Consider the following 25,105-nt stretch of genomic DNA (forward strand, 5'->3'; position numbering starts at 1 on the left):
CCAGAATCCATCTTTTACACTGTCTGTTCCTACCACTCTCTCCCCTTGCTTTTTTCCTGCCTACCTGTTGTGTGTTTGCTGGTCAGCTTTGTTGTGTTGGTTGTTTCAGTGAAGCTATGGGTAGACTTAGGCCCCAATTTACAATTTTCCCAATTATAGTTGTACATGATCATAGACTCTAGCAACTTCTTCTAGAAATAAAAAACAATGGGATAGATATAGGAGGTGGACCAGGAACCAGCAAAATCTCCCTTCTTAACCATCTCCTCTCTCCTAACCTCCATCTTTCTCCACTGACCTCTCCCCTTTTATTCTCCCCTTATACCATCCATATGTTTGGTGATCATCTCTTTTGTGTTAATGTCTTTTGAGAGGTTTTAAGAGACTCAGCCTCAATTTTACCACCTTGAAGACTGTGGTTCACCAGCCTAAGGAGGAGATCTAACCAGAGGCTATGAATGGATGAAATGCTTTAAAATTATGGGATAATCTGTTAAATCAAAATGTATTATTATAATCTTCCCATTTCTGTGTCTTTGTTTTCTATTTGCTTTGTCAATAATTGAGGAAGGTATGTTAAATCTCCATTTTAATTTTTTTTTTCTTTTTTTATCTTTTGGCCACGCAGTGCGGCATGTGGAATCTTAGTTCCCTGACCAGGGATTGAACCCGAGACCCCTGCAGTGGAAGCACGAAGTCTTAACCACTGGCCGCCAGGGAAGTCCCACCATTTTGATTTTTAAAAATAAATTTAGTACTGGGAATTCCCTGGTGGTGCAGTGGTTAGGACTCCGGGCTTCCACTGCCAAGGATCTGGGTTCAATCCCTGGTCAGGGAACTAAGATCCCACAACGCTGCATGGGATGGCCCCCCCAAAAATTTGTTTTTAATAAATTTAGTACTATTGGTTTTAAAAATAATAATAATAATGGGATAGGAGGAGGAGGAGGTGCAGGAGCTGGCCAGCTCCTGCACCTTAGCCCATACTTCTCTCCTAACTTCCATCTTCCTACCACTGACCCCCTGCTCTTTCATTTACTCCATTTTCCTTTCTGGCTGCTGTATCATCACCTGTGTTGTGTTAGTGTCTTTACATAAGTTTGGGGGGGTCTTTGGCCTGCTTTTAGGGTTATAGATGTCATAACAATAAAAATCCATCAAAGATTATTATGGGATGGTGTAATGCCTTAAAGTGGTGGGATAGGAGAAGGAAGACTAGAATCCAACCAAACCTGCCCTTAAGCAGAACGTTTCTCTGAATTCTCATCGTCCTTCTCTCTCTCTCTTTCCTCCTTTCCCCTCCTACCTGTTGGATGTCAGCTCTGCCGCATTAGTGTCTCTGAAGAGGCTGTAGAAAGAATCAAGCTTTAAATTTTACAATCTTGTAGACTGTCAGTGCCACTTGAACCATGGAATTCAGCAATATTTGATACAAAAAGATAATTCTTTTTGAAGAACAAGTATCAGAAATAGAAGGACAATCAACAGTCAACCAACTCCTGCCTTTTAGTCAGACAGTTTTCCTTATATCCCCTTCTCTACCATTCACCTGTTTTCTCCTTTTCCCTTCTGTGTCCTTGATAACTGTTGGTTAGCTCTGTTGCATTAGTGTTTTTTCAGAGGGATTAGGGAGAATCCAGCCTTGATTATCTCAACCTTGAGAACTGTGACTTGCTGCATCTAAATGCTGGGCACCAGGGCAACATTCAAGCCATAGAATCTGATTAGAGATTACAAACAAGCAAAATGTACACAAATAGGCCAGAGGGAGAATTAGGACCAAGAGCCAGCCAACTCTTGCCCTTTAGCAACAAGATCTCTCCTTTCATCTCCATAAAAGCTTATTACAAAACACAGGCAGAACACACTACGACATAAATCACAGCAAGATCCTTTTTGACCCACCTCCTAGAGAAATGGAAATAAAAACAAAAATAAACAAATGGCACCTAATGAAACTTAAAAGCTTTTGCACAGCAAAGGAAACCATAAACAAGACGAAAAGACAACCCTCAGAATGGGAGAAAATATTTGCAAATGAAGCAACTGGCAAAGGAATAATCTCCAAAATTTACAAGCAGCTCATGCAGCTCAATGTTAAAAAAATAAACAACCCAATCCAAAAATGGGCAGAAGACCTAAATAGACATTTCTCCAAAGAAGATATACAGATTGCCAACAAACACATGAAAGAATGCTCAACATCATTAATCATTAGAGAAATGCAAATCAAAACTACAGTGAGGTATCACCTCACCCCAATCAGAATGGCCATCATCAAAAAATCTACAAACAATAAATGCTGGAGAGGGTGTGGAGAAAAGGGAACCCTCTTGCACTGTTGGTGGGAATGTAAATTGATACAGCCACAATGGAGAACAGTCTGGAGGTTCCTTAAAAAAGTAAAAATAGAACTACCATATGACCCAGGAATCCCACTACTGGGCATATACCCTGAGAAAACCATAATTCAAAAAGAGTCATGTACCATAATGTTCATTGCAGCTCTATTTACAGTAACCAGGACATGGAAGCAACCTAAGTGTCCATTGACAGATGAATGGATAAAGAAGATGTGGCACATATATACAATGGAATATTACTCAGCCATAAAAAGAAACGAAATGGAGGTATTTGTAGTGAGGTGGATGGAGTTAGAGTCTGTCATACAGAGTGAAGTAAGTCAGAAAGAGAAAAACAAATACCATATGCTAACACACATATATGGAATCTGAAAAAAAAAAAAAAGGTTCTGAAGGACCTAGGGGCAGGACAGGAATAAAGACGCAGACGTAGAAAATGGACTTGAGGACACGGGCAGGGGGAAGGGTAAGCTGGGACGAAGTGAGAGAGTGGCATGGACATATATACACTACCAAATGTAAAATAGATAGCTAGTGGGAAGCAGCTGCATAGCACAGGAAGATCAGCTCGGTGCTTTGTGACCACCTAGAGGGGTGGATTAGGGAGGGGTGGGAGGGAGACGCAAGAGGGAGGAGATATGGGGATGTATGTATATGTATAGCTGATTCACTTTATTATAAAGCAGAAACTAACATACCATTGTAAAGCAGTTATACTCCAATAAAGATGTTAAAAAAATAAATAAATAAAAATAAAAAGTACAATTTTATTGGAAAAACTACTTTTCATCAGACTTCTTACTAAAATAGAAGGGGTTCCTCATCAGCATTATTCCCATTTTACAATTATTGTTGTTACAGTTATTGTAAGCACTGTGAAACCTTTCTCATGAAAATAAACATATGAGAATGACAGGAAAACAAAAGAAGCCTATTACAGTATCTCCTTTCTTTTTCTACCACACTTCTGCTCTCTCCATTTTGTCCACGGGGCTGTGTTAAGCATTCTGCACGTGTGGACGGGTAAATCTTCAGGGCAGTTGGTAGGAGCTAGTGTCGTGGAGGTCTTGCTGGACAGAAGAGCCATTTGAGGTGACCTTCCCCTGGCTTGATTTGTGCTGCTGTGGACGCATTTAATCTCACGAGGACAGCCCGGCTGGTTCCAGTCTGAGGGGTGCCAGAACTTAATCCCAGATATGGCTGTCATAAAACACGGGTTGACTGAGAAACTCCTAGGTCCTCAGCAGTGTGGTCGCTGTGTGGTAGACAGATGAGTGCTGAGCGTGCCTGTGAGGACGCTTCCAAATTACAGTACGCTACTGGAGAGGAAGGCAGCCAAATGGGAATGCATGGGGCCTGGGTGGCAGAGTGAAGCCTCCTGGAAGTAAGCACAGGTGACTGGTGAGGTAGATTTGAGTTGGACTCCTCTAGTATCTCTTGTAAGAAAAAGGTAGTGAGGTAAAATGTTTCTGGAAAGGAGTGGTATGGTGAGTAACCAGACTGAAGTGCTGGCTCTTATACCTTAAGGCAGACGTGAGATTTCTGGGATCCTTTCTCTTGCCCTCCTTTTTGTTAATCCTGTGTTGCCATTTTAACATGCTAAGGTATGAGGTAAACAGAAGTGTGATGCTTATCAAAGTATAAAAGACACAAGAAATACTACTTCCTAGTGCAGACTGTGGCCATTGGCCCTGGGGACCAACACGGTGGCAGAAGCATTCTCAACCCCTTTCTTTCAAGGAAGGGGGCTCCACCTCCCAGGCCAGGCTTTTAGGACACAGGAGAGCACCAGAGAGCCCACTCTTCACCCCCGCCAGCAGACAGATGGGTAGCTGCTCAATGCTCTTGTGTAATACTTGTTAACTGGCAAATATGGTTTGGCACAGTAAACGACTTAAAGCCATTTGTTCAAGTTTTGCCCTCAGCTCTTTATTTGTATATTTGTTTAGGGGGTGAGAGTTGGGAGTTGGATAACAGTTAGGCTTAAGCCCCATCTGGAGCCTCTGCTAGGCTTTACACACAAGCAAGCCTCTCTGCCGATTGTAGTGCAGAGGGGAGCGAATGGGAGAAAACACTGAGTCTTAGTTTCTTTCAGGAAGGAGGACTTTAGGAGAAAACTCATCCTAACAAGTTAATGTTAATTTTAAAAAATACTTTGGGGTCATTGGAAAGGAGGAATTGTTCTCAGTGATGCAAACTATTTGGCCCTTTGTCCAGTCTCCACTGGCTCATATACCACTTATGAAAGGAAGAGGAATGGGGCTGAGAGTAATAACTGAAAAAGCTGCTTCACTGAAATATTTTCTACGACTGCCTTGTTGACCACGTTAAAGAAATGCAGAATTAAAAGAAGCAGGTGGGGGCTTCCCTGGTGGCGCAGTGGTTGAGAATCTGCCTGCCAATGCAGGGGACACGGGTTCGAGCCCTGGTCTGGGAAGATCCCACATGCCGCGGAGCAACTAAGCCCGTGTGCCACAACTACTGAGCCTGCGCTCTAGAGCCCACAAGCCACAACTACTGAGTCTGCATGCATAGACCCCGTGCTCTGCAACAAGAGAAGCCACCGCAATGAGAAGCCTGCGCACCACAATGAAGAGTAGCCCCCACTCGCCACAACTAGAGAAAGCCCATGCACAGCAACGAAGACCCAACGCAGCCAGAAAGAAAAAAAACCCTTATCATTCTAAAAAAAGGGAAAAAAAAGATGTATACACTTTTCTATATGATTATTATACTTCAATGAAAACTTAGAATGTAAAAAAAAAAGAGAAAACTAGAGAAATAGTAGGGATTTGAGTAATATAGTGTATGCATTTATCAACTCATCGAGTGGTACATTTAAGATTTGTGCATTTTATTGGATGTAAATTTTACCGAAAGATAGAAGGAAAGGAAGAAAGGAAGGATGGAAACTGCAAACACTGAACTCTAGTTAATGGCCTGCATGCTGAAGTCTTTTGGTATGAAGTATACTAATATCTGCAACTTACTTTGAAAGGTATCCAAAAAATGAAATGGATTGATGAATGGATAGAAAAACAGTAATTGTAAAATCTGAAGTGACTATTTGGTTTTTCACTGTACAATTCTTTCAACTTTTCTGTATATTTGAACATTTTTTTATGTAAATGTTGGGGAGGAGAATCTAAAGGAAAGAGGAAGAATTCTTCCCATTTCTTTATGAATATAAATATTGGCTCCAGCCCATTGAAGACCGAAGTGAATCAGCAGCAATTGGCAAGAGACAAAAGAAGAAGAAAATGGTGGATGCTATGAAATAGATGTCAAAACTCATTCATGGACACATGTGAGACATACCCTGGGGTTTGTACCATCATATACAACCAAGCTGTCAGTTTCGCTTTTTGACATTTCTGTAAATTACAAATGTTGAAAGTACTCATTATTAGAGTCTGAAGCAATCTGCTGCATTCGGCATGTTAAGCTGAAGAAGAGTTTTTGATACCTCTAGCTAGGGTCAACTTTTTCAACAGTTTCCAGTTATGTGAATCATTGTATCTGTACTCAATGAAGAAAAACTAAAAATACAGGTAAATGAAAGAAAAAAAAAATTTGAAGTTGACACCTATGTTTGTCGTTGCAGCAGCTACACTAAAGACACAGGCACTAAAATGGAAGGATGTATATTTTCTCCAGCATGCCTGTAGTTTCAGAGCCGGAGTGCCCTAAGAATTAGTCCATATCAGGGTCGTTTGTTTGTCGTGGTTTTGGTTTTTATTGAGATATAATTGACATATAACAATCTGTCCAGGTTTTCCTTGATTGCTAAAGAAGGACCCTGGGGAAGGAACTTTCATTTCCTCCTTAGCACTCTAACCAACAGATACAATGAGTACGAATGCATGACCTCCCACAATCATTATTCTCTTTCAATCTCTTTCTAGGGTTTTACCGATATTTTGCTAGAAAGAGTCATGCATGGGGGAGCCAACATTACAGGATTCCAGATTGTCAACAACGAAAACCCTATGGTTCAACAGTTCATACAGCGCTGGGTGAGGCTGGATGAAAGGGAATTCCCTGAAGCCAAGAATGCACCTCTAAAGGTAATGTTCCACGACGTGTAGAAACCTTAGGCCAGCTTTCCAGAACATCTCAGTATGACCTTTATATATTTACGGCCATCCAGTGATCAAATGGTTGTCCCTCGAAAGTGTTTCAAGGATGCTAAAACACAACTGCAGATAGTGCTGCCGCACTTGAAAACTAAATTCCCAAATAAAGAAGCTATTGAGAAGGAGGTCTTTTAAAACCCAGCGTTTGGGAAGGTTAACTTAATTTTTTAATGAATTTCATTTTTAATATGCTCATAATTTACAATGTTACAAGAACCTGAATCAGGCAAAGAGTGAGGACAGTGGGAATAGGTAAGGAAAATTGATAGTCTGAAACAGAAAATTAGATTTTACATTATTTATGTGATTGCTTTGTGTTAATAAGTTTCATGAATCTCAGTACACCCAAGTGAATTAGGCTCTAATACAGAATGCATGTTGCCTATACATATATTGAATGGAAATGTTTTCCTGCCTGCAAAAGTATCTTTAAATAATTAGATTACCTAAATTGCTCATTTTCGTGAAATCAAGATAAGAACACTGAAAGCAGAAAGTCATGCTTAAAGTGCACATTTTTCATGTGTTCCCCTATGGCTTGAAATCCTATTATTTAAAAATCAGGAATTAAAACAGATAAATGGGAGGAAAGTTATTCATGTTACACAAAGGATCCTTCCAATGTATTTTTTTTAAGTAACCCATTCCCTCAGTGCATTGATTCAAGTATGAAACAGACTTTAAATTCTTCCTTCCTGATATGTATGTGAAAGTATGTATGTACCATGGCTGTGGGATCCTTGTGATCAAGATGAGGGATCAAAGCAGAGTCAAGGCTCAAGGCCCCTCCCTAAAAAAGGAAAGGGGAGGCGACATTTCCTTTCTCATGGTTTCAAGATACCCATCCTCATATCCTTCCTCCCTGGCAAGAATAGAAGAAGGAGGAACAATGGGACATAGAAAAGAGACACATTCTGAATCACCTATGCAGGTCCACCCTGAACGGGTCACATCAACATAATACAAGTGGGACCTTACTTTATGCAATTGGTATGTTCTAGAAAAGTCATAAGTTAAACATCTTTTTTACATCTTTTTGTATTAATTTAAGCCACTTACTATCTAAGTGGTTCTCTGTAGTTGTAATGATTACATTACACATGCCAGATTACATTACACATGCCAGGTGTCCTCATATGCTTCAGTAAATATGGTCACAATTCCTATGATGAATCCTTTGTAGTCAAATCTCTTTTTTAAGATGATGACTTTATCTTTTATTGAGATATGATTGACATGTGACATTATATTACTCTTAAGTATACCACATACTGATTTGATGTATGTATGTATTGCAAAATGATCACCACAATAAGTTCAGTTAACATCTATCACCACCACAGCTACAAATTTTTTCTTATGATGAGAACTTTTAAGATCTACTCTCTTCGCAGCTTTCAAAAAATACAGTGCAGGATTGTTAACTATAATCACGATGATATACATTACGTTCCCAGAACTTATAACTGGAAGTTTATACCTTTTGACCACCTTCATTCATTTTCCCTATTCCCCAGCCTTGACCTCTGACAGCCACCATTCTCTTCTCTGTTTCTATGAGTTCCTTTTTTTTTTTGGATTCTACGTATAAGTGAGATCATACAGTATTTGTCTTTCTCTGTCTGACTTATTTCACTTAGCATAATGCCCTCAAGGTCCATCTGTGTGTCACAAATGGCAGGATTTCTTTTTATGGCTGAATAATATTCCATTGTATGTGTGTCTGTGTGTGCATATATATTTTTATTGAAATATAATTGACATGACTTTATATATGTATATATGTGTGGGTGTATATCACTTTCTTTATCCATTCATCATTTGATGATTTGATGGACACAGGGTTGTTCCATGTGTTCGCTATTGTAAATAATGCTGCAATGAACATGGGGGTGCAGATATCTCTTTGAGACAGTGATTTTATTTCCTTCAGATAGATACCCAGGAGTGGAATTGCTGGATCATATGGTAGTTCTATTTTTAATTTTTTCAGGAACCTGCCTATTGTTTTCCACAGTGACTGTGCCAATTTACATTCCTATCAACAGTGCACGAGGGTTCCCTTTTCTCCACATCTTCATCAACGCTTGCTGTTTCTTGTCTTTTTGATAATAGGTATTTTGACAGGTGTGAGATACTATCTCATTGTGGGATTTTTTTTGTTTTTTTTAAATTTATTCATCTTATTTATTTATTTATTTATTTATTTCTGCATTGGGTCTTCATTGCCGTGCGCCGTCTTTCTCTAGTTGCGGCGAGCGGGGGCTACTCTTCATTGCAGTGCACAGGCTTCTCATTGAGGTGGCTTCTCTTGTTGCAGAGCAAGGGCTCTAGGCGTGCGGGCTTCAGTAGCTGTGGCTCTCAGGCTCAGTAGTTGTGGCTCGCGGGCTCTAGAGCGCAGGCTCAGTGGTTGTGGAGCACGGGCTTAGCTGCTCCGCGGCATGTGGGATCTTCCCGGACCAGGGCTCGAACCCGTGTCCCCTGCATTGGCAGGTGGATTCCTAACCACTGTGCCACCTGGGAAGTCCCTCCTTGTGGTTTTGATTTGCATTTCTTTGATGATTCAAATCTTTTTTTTATGGACTAAATCTGCCCACTACATTTAGGTGAGCTCATATTAATTTATATTTTCATACAACTGTCTATCCACTGTTTTGCCATCCTTAGATTTAGCAGGCAATAGGTAGAGGAAAAAACCTCATTTATTCAATATTTTAGGGGTTATCTATAAAATGTCAGGCACTATGCTAGGCACAAAAAATGGACAAGAGTAAAAGTATGAAAAGGGTGCTACAGTGTCATTTATGCCTGTTCAGAAGTTGTAGAGGTGTACAAAAGAGAAGGAAGACAATTTCAGCTCTGGATTATTCATTGGTAACTCATGATATGTGTAATGTAAAGTTCTTAGAACTTAGTGAGAAGAATTGTTCAGGCTTATAAGCAAGACCCTTCAAATAACTTAAGAAAACGAAATACTTAAATAGGTGGTTACAACTTTCGGATTACTTTGACTTGTACTAGTCATTATGGAACCTGTCTCTATATCAAACAGACAAAAAGCCCATGTTAAAAAATTATGTACAATATTTTTGATTAGGAAATAAAATTGTCTAGAGATTAAAATCCTGATGCTTAATTTATTCTATATTTTATGAACATTTCCTTTGGGGTCTTTTTTTTTTTAGATGGTCACACATTGGTCCGTAGAAGCTGAAAAAGTAGAAAGTTAAATAGCTATTTTGGCATGGCTTGGAAAGGACTACATTAAGATTGCTGACAATTTATGCAGTCAGCTGGAAAAAAAAATCACCACCATGTTGGCTTTATGTAATGGGCAGACACAGATTTTTTTTTTTCATGAAAGAACATATGCCCCCTGCTACAGTCATACTTGATGACTTGGCCCTGAAAGAAAAGTAACATGAGAAAAGTCAGAAAAGTAAATTGATAGTTGTAAAGATGACAATGCATTCACTCACACTTGTATTGGGACATACTATATAGACAGAAAATTCCCCCCAGGGCATTTTGCTTCATTTTTTTTTTTAGAAATCAACAGAATTCTATATTCTACCAGTATTTGTCACCCCTGCAAAACAGGGGCCAGCTAATTTTAATCACACTTTGTTGATTCATTTAATGAAAAGGCATCCACCATGTCAAATTGCAGATAATCAAATCCCTTGTATTAAATGACTGGTCTCATCCTTAGTACAGTGTATCAGTACAGTATATCCAAGAAATAGAAAGTAAGTGTTCTTGCCTGAAAAAGGTAGCATCACGAAGTATTGCCTATGAATTGTCAATGTTATCAGATTTAAAACTCAATAACAATTGTAATTTTCTACAGTCAAAAACCAGCTTTGGATTTTGCTCTCCCAAGGAAACAAAAACTGATTTATTGCTGGCCAGAGGTCCTAGTTCACCAGAAACGTGATCCAGACAGAAATGATTAATGTTTCCCTCCAAATTAATTTCAAGCTGTCTAACTTAGCTATTTCCATTTTCCCCTAAGTAAACGCCAGATCTGAATTTTCTATTACAAACAGCAATAACCCAGTCTTGCTTTAGGATATGCCGTTTCCTCTCCAGTCTATATATGCCATCCTTTAACTTCCCACATATTTTGTTCTCTATAAAGAAGCTGGCCTTTCAGTAGTCACTCACTCAATATGAAACACAGTATTGAGAGCAAGAGAGAGATTCCCTTGAGCCATTTGATCTTAATAGTCTTAACATGTGCACACATGAGGTAAGATGCATCATTCTAGAATGGATCAAAGTCAGGCTTGCCCAGAGAGATCTCTTGATTCAAGTAATTAAGAGGGTGACTTCATAGAACAAGAGTTGGAGATAAATGAAAATTATAAGAAACGAGGCAAGTTTTGAGGGCATCATTTGTCATGATATCTTGTTTTCCATACATCCATTTCAGTACACATCTGCATTGACGCACGATGCAATACTGGTCATAGCAGAAGCTTTCCGCTATCTGAGGAGGCAGCGAGTGGATGTGTCCCGGAGAGGCAGTGCTGGAGACTGCTTAGCAAACCCTGCTGTGCCCTGGAGTCAAGGAATTGATATCGAGAGAGCTCTGAAAATGGTAATGACCACAGTGGATTATTGGGTTGGGGGCACCTTATAAAGACACAAAAAGAGTAAGACCTCAATCTTGAGAAAAGACAACCTAAAGGGAATAGGATGAGAGTCTGTAGAATGTTCAAAGTATACAGAAAGATAAGCATCGATATTTATTCATCAAAATCTAGAAATCTAAAACTAGAAGATTCTTCCTTGAAGCTTGAGAAATGGTAAATTTAGGGCAAATGAATATTTAGCTCTGTACTATAGTGGGGATAGTAAATCAAACTCAGTACCCTTGAAAGTTATGAATTGAACATGTAAATGGCTTCAAAAAATTCAGACTTTCCAGAAAGTGATGTTGCTTAGGGGGACTGGGATATTCTCTAGGAAACTCCTAACTTCAGGGTAGACATTACCAGCATCCTCTGGCTCATCAGACAAATTATTAGCCTGGATGGACTGTGGAACCGAGCCAGTGTGATAGTATTTCTATTTGTCAAAAAGAACCTTTATACTATTCTACATGGTGAAATGCAGGAACACAGTCCATTCTAGGCCTACTTAAGAGGCTTTTCCCCAGTGCCCTAGAGAAAAAGCCTGAAGGAAAGTACAAGGAATCAATGGGCAGAGAGTCAAATAGGTCACTTGTTTTTAGTACTTACTGGGTGGGAGAGCATTTAAGGCTTTGAGCAGTATCCTTTGAACAGATTCCATTATTTACGCTAGGAGCAGCGTCACCCATTCAGTGTAGCTTTCCAAGCAAGAGCTCTTTCCTGAATATTTTGCTTTAAGCTACATACGCCTGCATGCATTAAAATAAGCCTTCGAGAGTACAAGACTCTCTTATTTCTACTTCTTTAATTATCCTGATGTTTAGAACACCCAAATCAACAAAGAGATAGGCAATGATAAGATAATTCTCTGCACAACCCAGCAACGAGGAATCTGTAATGGCCTCATAATGTGCATCATTTTGTGTAGCTGGCTCTCTTACTGCTGCCTTAAATTTGCCAAGTTGGAAGCATTCAATAGAAAGGGGTTAGTAGCCACTATGTCTCTCTCCAAGAAAGAGATATGACTCATTCTCCCATCATGCAGATTTTTATGTCATTGTGTCAGTTCCCTAACAAATGCCCTAAGTGTAATTTTATGGAGGTAGCACTGCACAACTTTTGAAGAACAGTTAATTAAATTCAACCTTCATAGCTGTTACAAGATTTGTATTGTCAGGTGAAACATAATGATGAGTGAAATATAAAACTCCCTCAGAGTGAACCAAAAGGAGTTTTCATCAAAACCTCAAGGGGCAAGTGCCAGCATCTTCGATTGACTTCCCATTCATGACACAAATGACTCTCTTCCCCAAATACAAAACTGGCTACCAGAGTGAAGGACAAGAAGTGAATTTGGCAAGAAAAACATTAGATTGATCATATTATTGCACAGAGTTTCCACATGTCTAACTCACTGATAAAGCTCAAGCTGTAAGCCAGGTAAGTAACCTTCCTCCCCAGGCCCTCATGATCAAACACTCAACAGAAAGGATGCTTTCCCTCTTTCCATAGGCCAGCCTCTTTCTAAGGCTTCAGAGAGGCCGGAAAGTATCAGCCTCTTCCAAAAGTACATGTTGCCTTGTGACAAATGATCAGTGAAACTCCACTTTTCAGAGGATTGCAAGAGAGGGTGGTCTGAAGTACTAAAGGTTTTTACCATATTAAAAGAAATCCCATTTTATTTAAGTTAATTAAAAGTGAGGATGCATGATGTAAAAGCATCCCTCATTGTGACTAGCACATAGTTGCTGCTCAGTCAATCATTCTCTTCCTTCAGAGAAATCTGGCAAACAAAATCATTGCCTGAAAGAGTCTCCTAAGGGGCCTGTTTTAATGAATAAATAATCGCACCATTCATTAAACAAATATTTATTGAGCACCAACAACTACGTATCAGGCTCCAAGTTAAAATGCAAACATGAAATAAGATGAGGGGAGCTCATATTTAAATTGTTAATATGTAAACAAATGCTTTTAAAAACCTTAAAGCTACTTGCAAATTGGGTAATCATCATCCTTACAATCTATCGATGGTGCAAAGATTAGCCTCAACCTGGTCTACTGAAATATGTCACAACTCTAAGTCATCGAAACTTGTCAACTTGTTCAGTAAACATTTATTGAACACCTGCTCTATCCCAGGCTCTGGATTAGTTGCTGAGAACACAGAAAAAGAATGTCTTTCATCTTGAGGTGCTCCCAATCTAGCAGGGGAGCTGGAAATACATAGATGATTAAAATGTTATGGTGAAGCTCCACACGTAATGCTATGGGAACCCAGAGGAGAAGCACCTAATATAGACTGAGGTGCGGGGTGGAGAGGATTAAAGAAGGGATCCCAGATGGGATGGTGGGAAACTGTCACTGACATTCACATCCTTAAAAATAGACTTCTCTCTGAGTGCTCGTCCAATTCGACTTCTGCTCACCAAAAGTTCTAATCAGCTTAGGCTATTGTCCAGTTTGCAGATCATGCTCAGATAGGCTGGATCTTTAGAAATATACAATTCTTAATGAGACTTGAAGACTTTGCTATTCTCAGTAACGAAGGATTTCCTTAATAATTTCCTCTGCCAGTGTCTCTACCCTGCCTATCTCCTCTCCTAGAATTCAGTGCTCAAAACAGAGTGTAAAGAACCCTTCATGCATCACAGTATGCATCAGACCCATCCTACTGGATAAGCAATTTCTATCTCAACAAAGGACCTTTTCTTTAGCCAGAAGCATGACGTCACCTTCTCTGCAAGCCTAAGCTGACAGTAGTGCTTAGGTTTGTTCATTTAGTAGGACAATCATCTTGTCTTCAGGGAGTCACATTGGAGCATTTCTCCTTCAACAGATATTCCATGGTCTCCTACTGATGGCGAACGAGCCCCATTCCCTTTAAAAAGATGCTCCCTACTATTTGCCATCAATTTTCTCTTCTGCAGCACAAGCCCATTACCGCTTCTCACTTGCTTAACAATCAGCTTGTCGCTTTTCTATAAGAGATGAAAAAGTATTCCATGCTTTCATCTTGGGAGAATGACAGATTCTTTTTCTTTGAAGCAAATTCCTTGACCCATACTCACCAGATAAGTAATTCAAGTGGGTAACAATAATGACATATTTATAGAGGGTCTTTCATCCAGTGTCCTTGAACTGTAAAATAGGTAAGGAAATCTCTCCACCCAGTAGAGATGGCCTCTTATTAGTTCATAATACGGGGCCCAGACCCAGGAAAAATTGTGGCATACATGCATCTGCATTTGGCCTCCCAACTAGGTGTCTGGGCTATTCTAGTACCTCTATCTGTTTTATATAGTATTCAATACTCCTGATTCCCTAGACTTAACAAATTTCATCAGTCTGTGGATTATCCCTCCATGGCCTAGCTCTCCACTACCTGTCTGGAACTGGGCATAGGTTAAATAAGAGGAAAAACTCATCCTTGTTACTATGGTAGCTGATAAATGTGTAAACCCCTCAAGAAACAGAACTAAATTCATTTTGATTAATAATTATTATTATTAATAGAGCTAGCATGTATTGCAATGCTCACTACATGCCAGACACTGATCTAAACACTACATATGTATAACTCATTTAATCCTCCTAACAACTCCGTGGGATAGGTACTACTAGGATTTCCCATTTTACAGATTAGGACACTGAGGTACAAAAGCATTAAGGAACATCCCCGAGGTCATACAGTTAGTAAGTGATGAAGTTACAGTATGAATCCAGGAGCTCCAGAGCCCACGTTACTGAAGTTGGTTTATGTTTGGACGTTGGGAATAGTGGAACTCACAGTTCAGAAGAACGCATTATCCTAGTTAAGAATACTCTTCAGGCTACTCCCTTCAGAAAAGACGAATGGGAGAAATTTCAGGTTCCTTGGAATCTAGAAAAATGGTATAGGTGATCTTATTTGCAAAGCAGAAATAGGGACACAGGTGTAGAGAACAAATGTATGGATACCAAGGGGGAAAGGGGTGTGGTGGGAGGAATTGGGAGACTGGGATTGACACATATACACTATTGATACTATGTATAAAATAGACAACTGATGGGAACACACTGTATAGCACAGGGAACTCTACCTAATGTACTGTGGTAACCTAAATGGAAGGGAAGTCCAAAAGGGAGGGGATATCTGTATGTGCATGGCTGATTCATTTTGTTGTGCAGAAGAGACTAACACAACATTCTAAAGCAACCATACTGCAATAAAAATTAATTTTAAAAAATCAGTTTCAAAAAAAAGGGATTGAAATACACAAAATACATTTAAATCTATGAGTTGATAATAATACTAAAAACATGGGTTACCTTTAGACAATTCTAAGAAAGATTTTTATTCTGAAAACCGGTAAATAAAGAGAAAGTTAAGTATTTTTAAAAAAAAAAGAAATTTCAGGTCCTTGAAAAAGTAGTGGTAGGGCCCTCACTGTATCATATAAGAAACTGCCTGTCACACCCACTCAAAGCTTCATTAACTAAAAGGCATACTTAGAAAACACTGGACAGGAAATGCAGATCTGTACAGACTGATCTGGTGGCTATAGCTCAATGGCTCAAGATAAACATTCTCCAAGATTCCAAGATCTGTCAGCTGACCTCATCGCAAAAACCAAAAAGGCAATAATGTGGTGCTATTTTAAAATTTTACATTTTTCCCTTTCTACCAGGTGCAAGTACAAGGAATGACTGGAAACATCCAGTTTGACACTTACGGACGTAGGACAAATTATACCATCGATGTGTACGAAATGAAAGTCACTGGCTCTCGGAAAGTAAGTAACCAAAACAGATATCCAAATAAAAAATCTCTCAGAGAGTGACAGCCCTCAGATGTAAGGAAATAGGTGTTAGGAAACACACCCAAAGCAAATTCCCACACATCATGTTTGCCTTTCCATTTGGTGAATAGTGTAGATATGATGCAGAGCTGTTTTGTAATCAAAGTGTTCCATCTACACATTTTAAAAGTTATTTCCCTCTGAGGCTGGTCCTTTAAAAGTGGTAGATTCAAGATTTATTAACAGCTTCCTACAATACAGGGAAGGAATTACAAATTTTATTGCATGTTATTTAAACAGAAGCTGCCAAGATACACATGATTTTAGCAAAAGAATTGGAAAGTAAGTAATTTCTCCATTTTGCCAACTCACCCACCAAAACGACTCTGGACAAAGTACCTTTCCCTACAGCTAAATTTCATAATAACCACTTTGCGTCTATCATACTAATAGTGAGTTAGTCAGGAAGTGGGAATTTAGTAGTTACTTAATAAAACCTTAGAACGTAAAATATCTTGTACCATTTCTACAGGATACTCAACTGATTGCCCACCCAGCTTTCCTACAGTTTTAAGGAAAGAATTTTTCTGCTATCTGAGTTTAAAGAATCAAAAAGGCTGATCATTCTACGGTGGGCTAACTTATTTTTACCAAATATCAGTAAAAGCAAGGTGGGGATGGGAACCCCAAAGATGAAGGAACAGCACATCTGTTGCTCAAGCAACTACAAAAAAGTTTCATTCTACTACAGCACTTGAATTTCATGCAGCACTTTTTGAGTGAAAAATAGGCAACCAGGTCAAATGTCTGCTCTTTCTAGGCTGGCTACTGGAATGAGTATGAAAGGTTTGTGCCTTTCTCGGATCAGCAACTCAGCAATGACAGTGCATCCGCAGAGAACCGGACCATCGTAGTAACCACCATTCTGGTAAGTATGGACGGAAGGTAGGTGGGCTTTCTGTACAGCAAGACTTCTGTCTTCTGAAAAGCATTATTCAGCCAGTAGGAAAGACCTCAAGTTCAAACAGTGGAAACTTCCAACAGGTCAGCTTAGGAGCCTTTCAAAATGTCTTGCCATGATGAGGAACAGAATGTCATTTAAATAAAGAAAAAGAATAGGAATTCCCAATAGTTTTAGATGTTGTTATCCTCTTTGTTACCCTCATGGACTGATGCTTCCTCTGGACTTGAAATGTAATTCTTCATTGTGGGGGAGATAGCGTTGTATGGAGGAAAGAGTAGGTCAGGGATCTAATATTAGGTCTACCACTAACCTGAGTTTAATGGTGCAAATCACAACTTCTCTGAGCCTCAGCTTGTGTTATTTTTTCACATAAGGAGTGGTCGTAATAATAATCTCCTATCCATGTCATAAGACGTTTCAAGGCAATATTCACCATGTAAAGCTTTTCTGAAAAACTAAAAGCACTATTGGGATGTGAAATAGTATTTTCACTTATTTTCAAATGCTTTTCTGAAAGCTGGTATGTTTCATTACTGAATGAAGTACAAACCCGGGTTAAAAATGAGTATGCCTGAAAATGAGTAGGTCTGAAATTGTGATTAATTAAATGGAGATTCAGCTGAAGTTTATCTTTCATTTAAACATGCCTATCAAATACTCACTTTGTCCTAGGTACTGTACTAGGCCCTGAGGATATAAAAATGAATAAGCCACAGACCCTGACCTCACAAAGATCACAGTGCTTCCCTAGGGCTTTCCAGGGCTGGCTGTGGTTCTTACATAGTAAATCCCAAGAAATCAAAGGCAGTTCACCTTCGTGTAACTAAGAGAAATACCTCTGCCCAATTTGACTAAATCAAAGACTTTACAGGTGGAAACTGGTTCTTTCAAACTCTCAGAAAGAACTTAAATTCTTCTCTGTTTCCTTAAATCAACAACTAAGGACTCCAAGGAATATGTGCCCCCATGAATAGTCAATTGAGGCTCTTCTGCTTATTAAGCAAACATTTTTAAAGGCTCTCTTAACACACCAAACCTCAATAGCCACAGGGGAACAAAACTTCATTATTACATTTATTATCTCTTAGAAAAATGTATAGGAGTAATCCTTTGATCTTGCTTCTGGTCCCAAAGGAATCACCATATGTAATGTATAAGAAGAATCATGAGCAACTGGAAGGAAATGAGCGATATGAAGGCTATTGTGTAGACTTAGCCTATGAAATAGCCAAACATGTAAGGATCAAATACAAATTGTCCATTGTCGGTGACGGGAAATACGGTGCAAGGGATCCGGAGACTAAAATATGGAACGGCATGGTTGGGGAACTTGTCTATGGGGTAAGTTTTTTTCAACACTGTTTTCATTTATTTCTATGCCTTCCAACTAATAAAGATAGAGGAATTCAATTTTCAAGTGCAGTATTTATCCAATTGCATAGTTTTCATATGATCTGTACGAAAAACATTTTATTCTACAGTTGAATTCTGTAAAGGTAGCTTGTCAATAGCATCCTTTGGGCAACAGGATTATTTTACTGAAAGGAAAGTAGAATTGGAGAACTTTATCTGGCAACATTAAGTACAGCCTGCCCTCTACTGAAAATCTGTTCCTTCTGTGTTCCCTGTCTCAGGCAGCAGAATCACCACCCACCTAGTTGCCTAAGCAACCAGGTCATCTTTCCTCATCGCTCCCCTCATATCCAGTCAGTCACCATATCCTATCAATTCTACTTTTCTGTCTCTCAAATCCAGATACACTCTTCATTCCCACCATCATCATCTTAGTTACGGTTCTTACCATTTGACAGTCTTTACTTGGTTTCCCTGCCTCTGCTCTTACCCTGGCAAATCAAATCCACATTATTGTAGTTTCTCACTTTAGAAATCAGGATAAAATTCAAATTCCTTAGCATGGCAAAGAAGGCACTTTGTCACCTGGCCCCCACCTACCTCTCTAGTTTCATCTGGTCCTCTTCCTCCTTCACACTCAATGTTCCAGCAAAGTATGCATTGTTCCCTGAAGGCAGGCCTGGAAGTACCTTCACCTCTCTTCAGTCCTTCAGAACTCAGAGGTGTCACCTCTTTCAGGAAGCCTTCCCTAATCCCACCTGCAGTCTGGTTAGCTGCCCCTGCTTTTAGCTTCCCTATAGTATTTTTTTTTGCTTTCTCATAGTACTTTTGAAACTCTATTATAACGATCTGTTTTCAAGTTCAGCTGTCCCAACTAGTCTATGAACTCCTTGAAAACTGAAGCCATATCTGATTCATTTCAATATGCCATGGTCTGACACATAACGTAAGTCCAATAAATATATTTTGAATGAATTAATGAATGAACAGAATGGCTCTGCCAAGGGCTTGCCCATGGGTGAAGTACAAAAGAATTATACTAATAATTAGGGCTTTTTAAAAGGGGTACAGTAGTATCTTCAGAGCTCCTCAGGGGCTTAGCTTTAAAAGGTTTTGGTCTCTGATTGGGAAGGTCAGATCTTGGGTCACCCAATGAGGCATATGGAAATAAACAAAACTGGACATAAGAACCACCCATCGGGTGAACCAGTCACTAGAAAACTAACCCAAGTGCAGGTGGCAGTGGCAGAGGTTTAGTTCAAACAGACAAAGGTTACTTGCAATGACCAGTCCCTGTCTAAACAACAGGTTAGGGGAAGGAGAGGAATTTAGGGGATGGATATATTGAGAAGAGTCTGGCAAGAAGCAAATGTCCACAAGTTAGCTATTGGACTGAGGTTTAGGATAAGGACTCTAGCGCTTGAGACAGGAATTAACAAGAATAAGGTATAGCACTCCAATCATAAGATAGTACTGGGGTCGCTAAATAAGTTTTTGGAACAGGTCCTAAGGAACAAGCACAAAGGCAGAAGCTCATTTCTAAAACTAAGGGCACAGAAAGGGAATTAAGGCTTAAAATGAGACTGGACCTCAAGTATCAAAACCAGAGCACCATCTTCCAGTCAGACAAGCTGCAAGGCGATTTGAACCTTAGCCCCCAGCTGTGGGGCTGGACCCTGTCTTGGGTCAAGGCTGGTCCTGGGAACTGGGGCAGGGCTGAATTGCAGATAAGATGCAAGTGAACCCAGTTATGAGAAAGAAGAACTTCTAAGGCCAGAGAGAGGGGCTGAAGAAGGGACAGAGCACCCATCATGCTTTCTGAGAAACCTGAGAAGCTCTGAACCATCCTGACACAGCTGTAACCTCTTACTTTACAAGTTGGTGATCAAGTCTTCTTCTATTTCCTGTCCCTAATCTGCCCAACACTCAGGCTCTAAGAGGTCCTGTCTTGCTCACAGCTCTCCCCTGCTCTTAGCACATTACCTGGTACATAAGAGATGCTCACTTTTTACTTTAATAAGTGAATGCCTGGCACATAATAATGCCCAGCCAATATCCATTAAATTGAGTTCATGGTGAGAGGTAATCCTATAATATTTTTATTATTATTAGCTACCATTTTTTGCATAGTTACTGTTTGCCAGGCATTGTGCCAAGTGCTTTACAAGCATTATGTAACTTAATCCTCAAAACACTATTAACATCATTCTACAGATGAGAAAAATTGAAGCCTAGAGAGGTGAAGTCTCATGTCAAGGCCAAACAGCTTGTACTGACACAGTGATTTGAACCCAGGTCTCTGACTATGAAGTTTGTGTTCTTTAACCATTGCCCTATACCGCCTAACAGCCAAGTGTTGCAGACCCATCCCATCCTAAAAGATACTTGAAACATGTTGCAAAGGCCCTTGGTGCCTTAGCCATTCTGGGGGAAGAGTATTTGGCCACATAAACCTGACAAGGAATTTAGGGGCTCTTTCCACTAGGGCAGAGTAACTGGCATGGGCTCTACCAGCCCATTATGTCTCAATTGCCAGAGCGCTCTACTGTCTCAAGAGAAAGCCTGTCACGCTGTGTAAATAGCTCAGTGACCTCCTGTCACTGCACAGGACATTAAACACAGTGCTGAAGAGCAAGGCAAATTTCTTGACATTGTTCAGACCAAGACCAGCTTTCTCAGTGGATTTTGGTTTCTCCTCTGGCATGCCCTCTGTACTGCACCCACTTAATCTCCACATTCTCTTCCTCTTTCCGGTTTGTGTATGTGTGAGTGAGGGAGCTTGAGAATTAGCAAGTGCCATATTTGTTTAGTAATTTAGAAACCAACTCTCTACTGCTGAATAGGTAAGAATTCTCCTGGAGGAGCCTACCCATCTTTTTCACCCAGTTCTTTCTACTAAAGATAAAAGCAATAGCCAGGGAAGGCTCTTACAGAAATGTCCTCCTCCCTCCCCTGACCTAGAACAAGTGTCTGGTGCTTTCTGAGATCATAACACAAGGTGATTCCTGGGAACTGAGAACAAACCAACCTATTTGAGTGAACTGCCAAGTTCCACTTTCCTCTAAGATGTGTGGCTATGAAAAATGGACGTTCTTCTCATGCTTGGAGTGAGAGCTGTCTGTAAGGGAGGATGATCTAAGCTAAGTGAGTCTTCCTCTTCATTTAGAAGTTTTCATCTTTCAGCATTGGGAAGTTTGCAACTTCTCTGTCATTGATAGAAATGGAGAAAAGTGAAAACAGGCATTCATTTCTGGCAGGCCTGGTCTCCTATGGTTTGCAAGTTGCTTAAGAAAAAGAAGGGCAAAACCCCCCCGGTGACTTCCCTAAGTGCTTAATAAGCAAAAGGATGGAGAACATGGAAGTATTTCTTGCAATAACACGAAAACTACACAGACAGACACAGCTTTATCTTTAGGGCATTTTCTCTTATACTTTTGGTATGTACAACAGATCAGAGTAGGAAAAAAATGAAGAAAGGCAGAGATGAAAAAAGCTTTGCAAAGGAGATTTCAGTATCTGCCATAAAGTCTCAAGAAAGAGTCAAAATAAATTAAACTTGTTAAAGAAGAAAGAAGCCAATCAGCCTCTTTTCAGATGAGTCCTAAATGGTTTTTTTTTTCCTCTAAAGAAAATCAAATCAAGGTTGATGTTTGGGCCACCTTGTATCACTAAGAAGGCTATTTTTGAAACAAATGTCAGTAGGACACAATGTGCCCCTGTTATATAAGCTCTTCAGAACATTATGGACTTGAAACTGTCCACCTGCTTTTAGAAGTTTTGATTTTGAGCTTAATGTCTGTAACATCGCCACATGGCAGTTGTCCTCAGACCACAAGTTTTTACGGTTCCCAAATAGCATGTGTTTTAAGAGGACATTTAAAAACATTTTGTTGCTAGCAGGGCTCTTAGATATTCTTTAGCCTACCTTTTCGTTCACTTTACACATAAATGTGGAGACTGGCCAGGACTGAACATTAGAACTGCCCATTGGGTAAACCAGGAAACCAAGTCCTGCTATAGGACAGGGATGACAGGAATAGTGGCAGGTATTGTGACAAAGTCACAAAATCACCCAGCTTGGCAGAGCTTAGACTATAACTCAGGTTTCATGATTCCTGGTCCAGTGGTCTGTCCACTGAGTCATTGGTTCAGTTTACTAAGCGTGTCCAATTATGGGAAGATAATCCTACCTGCCTTCAAGGGGCTTACAATCTAGTTGGATTATGAGCTTTTCCATCTGAGATACCCATCCTGTTTATCTGTGGCCTCCAGGATAATGTAATACACATCTCTAGTTATCACTTGAAATATTTGAAAACCCAGGTAGGCAGCTGAGGGTTTCTGCCCTTTGAGAGGAGATATGATCTAACAGAAAAAGAGAGTCAGGACAAGGGCTGGAAGGAAATTGAGGTCCTAATTGACAAAAGGACACCTCCCAGTGGGCAGCTGCCATGTTCCTTATGTTCCTAGCACTTAGAACTAAGGATAGGAAAGGACAGACAAAATACTACCCAGATTGGTACCTCTGGCTTACAAGAGAGCAGAGAGCTTGGGGATGGAGATGAGGCTGGAGGACAATTGATTCCAGGTCACATCCCCTGGGCATCCTCAGACTCCTTCACACTCCTGGGACAAATGGCAATTTTACAGATGCTATTCACACTGACATTTCTCTACCCAGAAGAAATTATCTCTTAAGTTGTCACTATCCTAAGATAGATTCATTTTCCATTAAGGAAGACAGAAAGTCGATCTGTCCTTCCAGCTAAAAGGCAGAGAAGCAAGGGTGAAATAACAGATGCCAAATATTCTCTTCTGTTCTTCAGGTGATTACACTGGGCTTTGGCAGGAGGGCTGATGGTTTGATAAAAGCACCCCTCTCTTTCAAATGAGGCATATGAATTCCAGGAAGGAGCATTAATGATGCATGGAAGTCTGCCATTCTGAGCAGACACGGTGGGGAAATATTTCCAACCAAATTTAGTCTCATGAGGCTTTTACCCAGCTCCAGGGACACTCCTTTATCTTCACTTTGTCTTTAACTCTCTCAGCTCCCCAAGGACAGGGAGCCCTAACCAAGAGATCCAGACTGGGACATCTGTTCTGTATAAAGAAATGAGGAGATCCTATTGTGACACTGCTTGTTGTTGCAGAGATTTAAATAGACCTCATCCCTTTCTCCAGATCCAAACAACTGCAGACATTAAATATCCCATAGAGTACAGCCAATAAAGCAGTTTAAGTCCAGGCCCCCAACAGTTAGCAATTATATGCTTATTGTCTAGCTTGATTCTGTCCCACTCCTTTCTCCAACACATCTAAACTTTCCAAACAACATGTCTGCCAAAGGCTACTAGAACCTTATGGTTGATACAGGGATGAAGGGTCAGGTCACATCTGCCTCTTCTCTCAGATGACGGATAATATCTTATGCACTACATGCCAATGCATTGCCTACCCACTCTCTCTCATCCTCCCCCTTGCTTTCAACAAGTGCTTTAAAATTGTAGCTGACAAGCTCCTGCTCATGCACAGTCTCCAGGTGGATTACAAGTTTTGCATCAGATCATTGGATGATTAAGCTATAACATAAGCCTTTCAGCTCAAAAAAAAAGTTTTAAATGACATTTAAACTAAGCGTCATGGCTGAGGCTCGGGCATCAGAGGTCAGATCCCAGGGAGAGGACTGGGGTTGCCTGCGTGAGCACAGCCTGAAGGGGCTAGTGCGCCACGGCTAGCCAGGAGGGAATCCGGGAAAAAAGTCTGGAACTGCCTAAGAGTCAAGAGACCATTGTTTCGGGGTGCGTGAGGAGAGGAGATTCAGAACACCACCTAAACGAGCTCCAGAGACGGGCACGAGCCGTGGCTATCAGCGCAGACCCCAGAGACGGGCATGAAACACTAAGGCTGCTGCTGCCGCCACCAAGAAGCCTGTGTGCGAGCACAGGTCACTCTCCACACCTCCCCTCCCGGGAGCCCGTGCAGCCCGCCACTGCCAGGGTCCTGTGATCCAGGGACAACTTCCCCGGGAGAACGCACGGCGCGCCTCAGGCTGGTGCAACGTCACGCCGGCCTCTGCCGAAGCAGGCTCGCCCCACATCCGTATCCCTCCCTCCCCCCGGCCTGAGTGAGCCAGAGCCCCCGAATCAGCCGCTCCTTTAACCCCGTCCTGTCTGGGCGAAGAACAGATGCCAGAGGGTGACCTACATGCAGAGGCGGGTCCAAATCCAAAGCTGAACCCCAGGGGCTGTGCGAACAAAGAAGAGAAAGGGAAATCTCTCCCAGCAGCCTCAGGAGCAGCGGATTAAATCTCCACAATCAACTTGATGTACCTTGCATCTGTGGAATACCTGAATAGACAACGAATCATCCCAAAATTGAGGCAGTGGACTTTGGGAGCAACTGTAGTCTTGGGGTTTGCTATATGCGACTGAATAGTTTCTGATTTATATGTTTATCATAGTTTAGTTTTTAGCACTTGTTATCATTGGTGGATTTGTTTATTGGTTTGGTTGCTCTCTTCTCTTTTTTTAAATTACATTTTACATTTTTTTATTTTAATATTTTTTAATTCTTTATTTTAATAACTTTATTTTATTTTATTTTATTTTATTTTTCTTTCTTTCTTTTTTTTCTACCATTTCTTCTGAGCCATGTGGCTGACAGGGTCTTGGTGCTCCAGCTGGGAATCAGGCCTGAGCCTCTGAGGTGGGAGAGCTGAGTTCAGGACATTGGTCCACCAGAGACCTCCTGGCTCCACATAATATCAATCGGCGAGAGCTCTCCCAGAGATCTCCATCTCAACACTAAGACCCAGCTCCTCTCAACGACCAGCAAGCTACAGTGCTGGACACCCCATGCCAAACAACTA

General features: G+C 40.5%; 1 protein-coding gene across 4 annotated transcripts in view; it reads left to right on the top strand.

Moving 5' to 3' along the window:
* GRIA3 (glutamate ionotropic receptor AMPA type subunit 3) overlaps positions 1–25,105 on the top strand; it is a 296,361-nt gene that overhangs the window by 192,170 nt on the left and 79,086 nt on the right. For all 4 annotated transcript variants that reach the window (XM_082377107.1, XM_082377105.1, XM_082377106.1 and 1 more), the window contains exons 6-10: positions 6,269–6,430; positions 10,935–11,102; positions 15,807–15,911; positions 16,738–16,845; positions 18,016–18,222. In XM_082377107.1, coding sequence (XP_082233233.1) covers positions 6,269–6,430; positions 10,935–11,102; positions 15,807–15,911; positions 16,738–16,845; positions 18,016–18,222 — 750 coding nt within the window. The remainder of the gene's footprint in view (positions 1–6,268; positions 6,431–10,934; positions 11,103–15,806; positions 15,912–16,737; positions 16,846–18,015; positions 18,223–25,105) is intronic.

This window comes from Balaenoptera borealis (genome assembly GCF_965194805.1).
Source record: "Balaenoptera borealis genome assembly, chromosome: X".
NCBI classification, from domain to species: domain Eukaryota; kingdom Metazoa; phylum Chordata; class Mammalia; order Artiodactyla; family Balaenopteridae; genus Balaenoptera; species Balaenoptera borealis.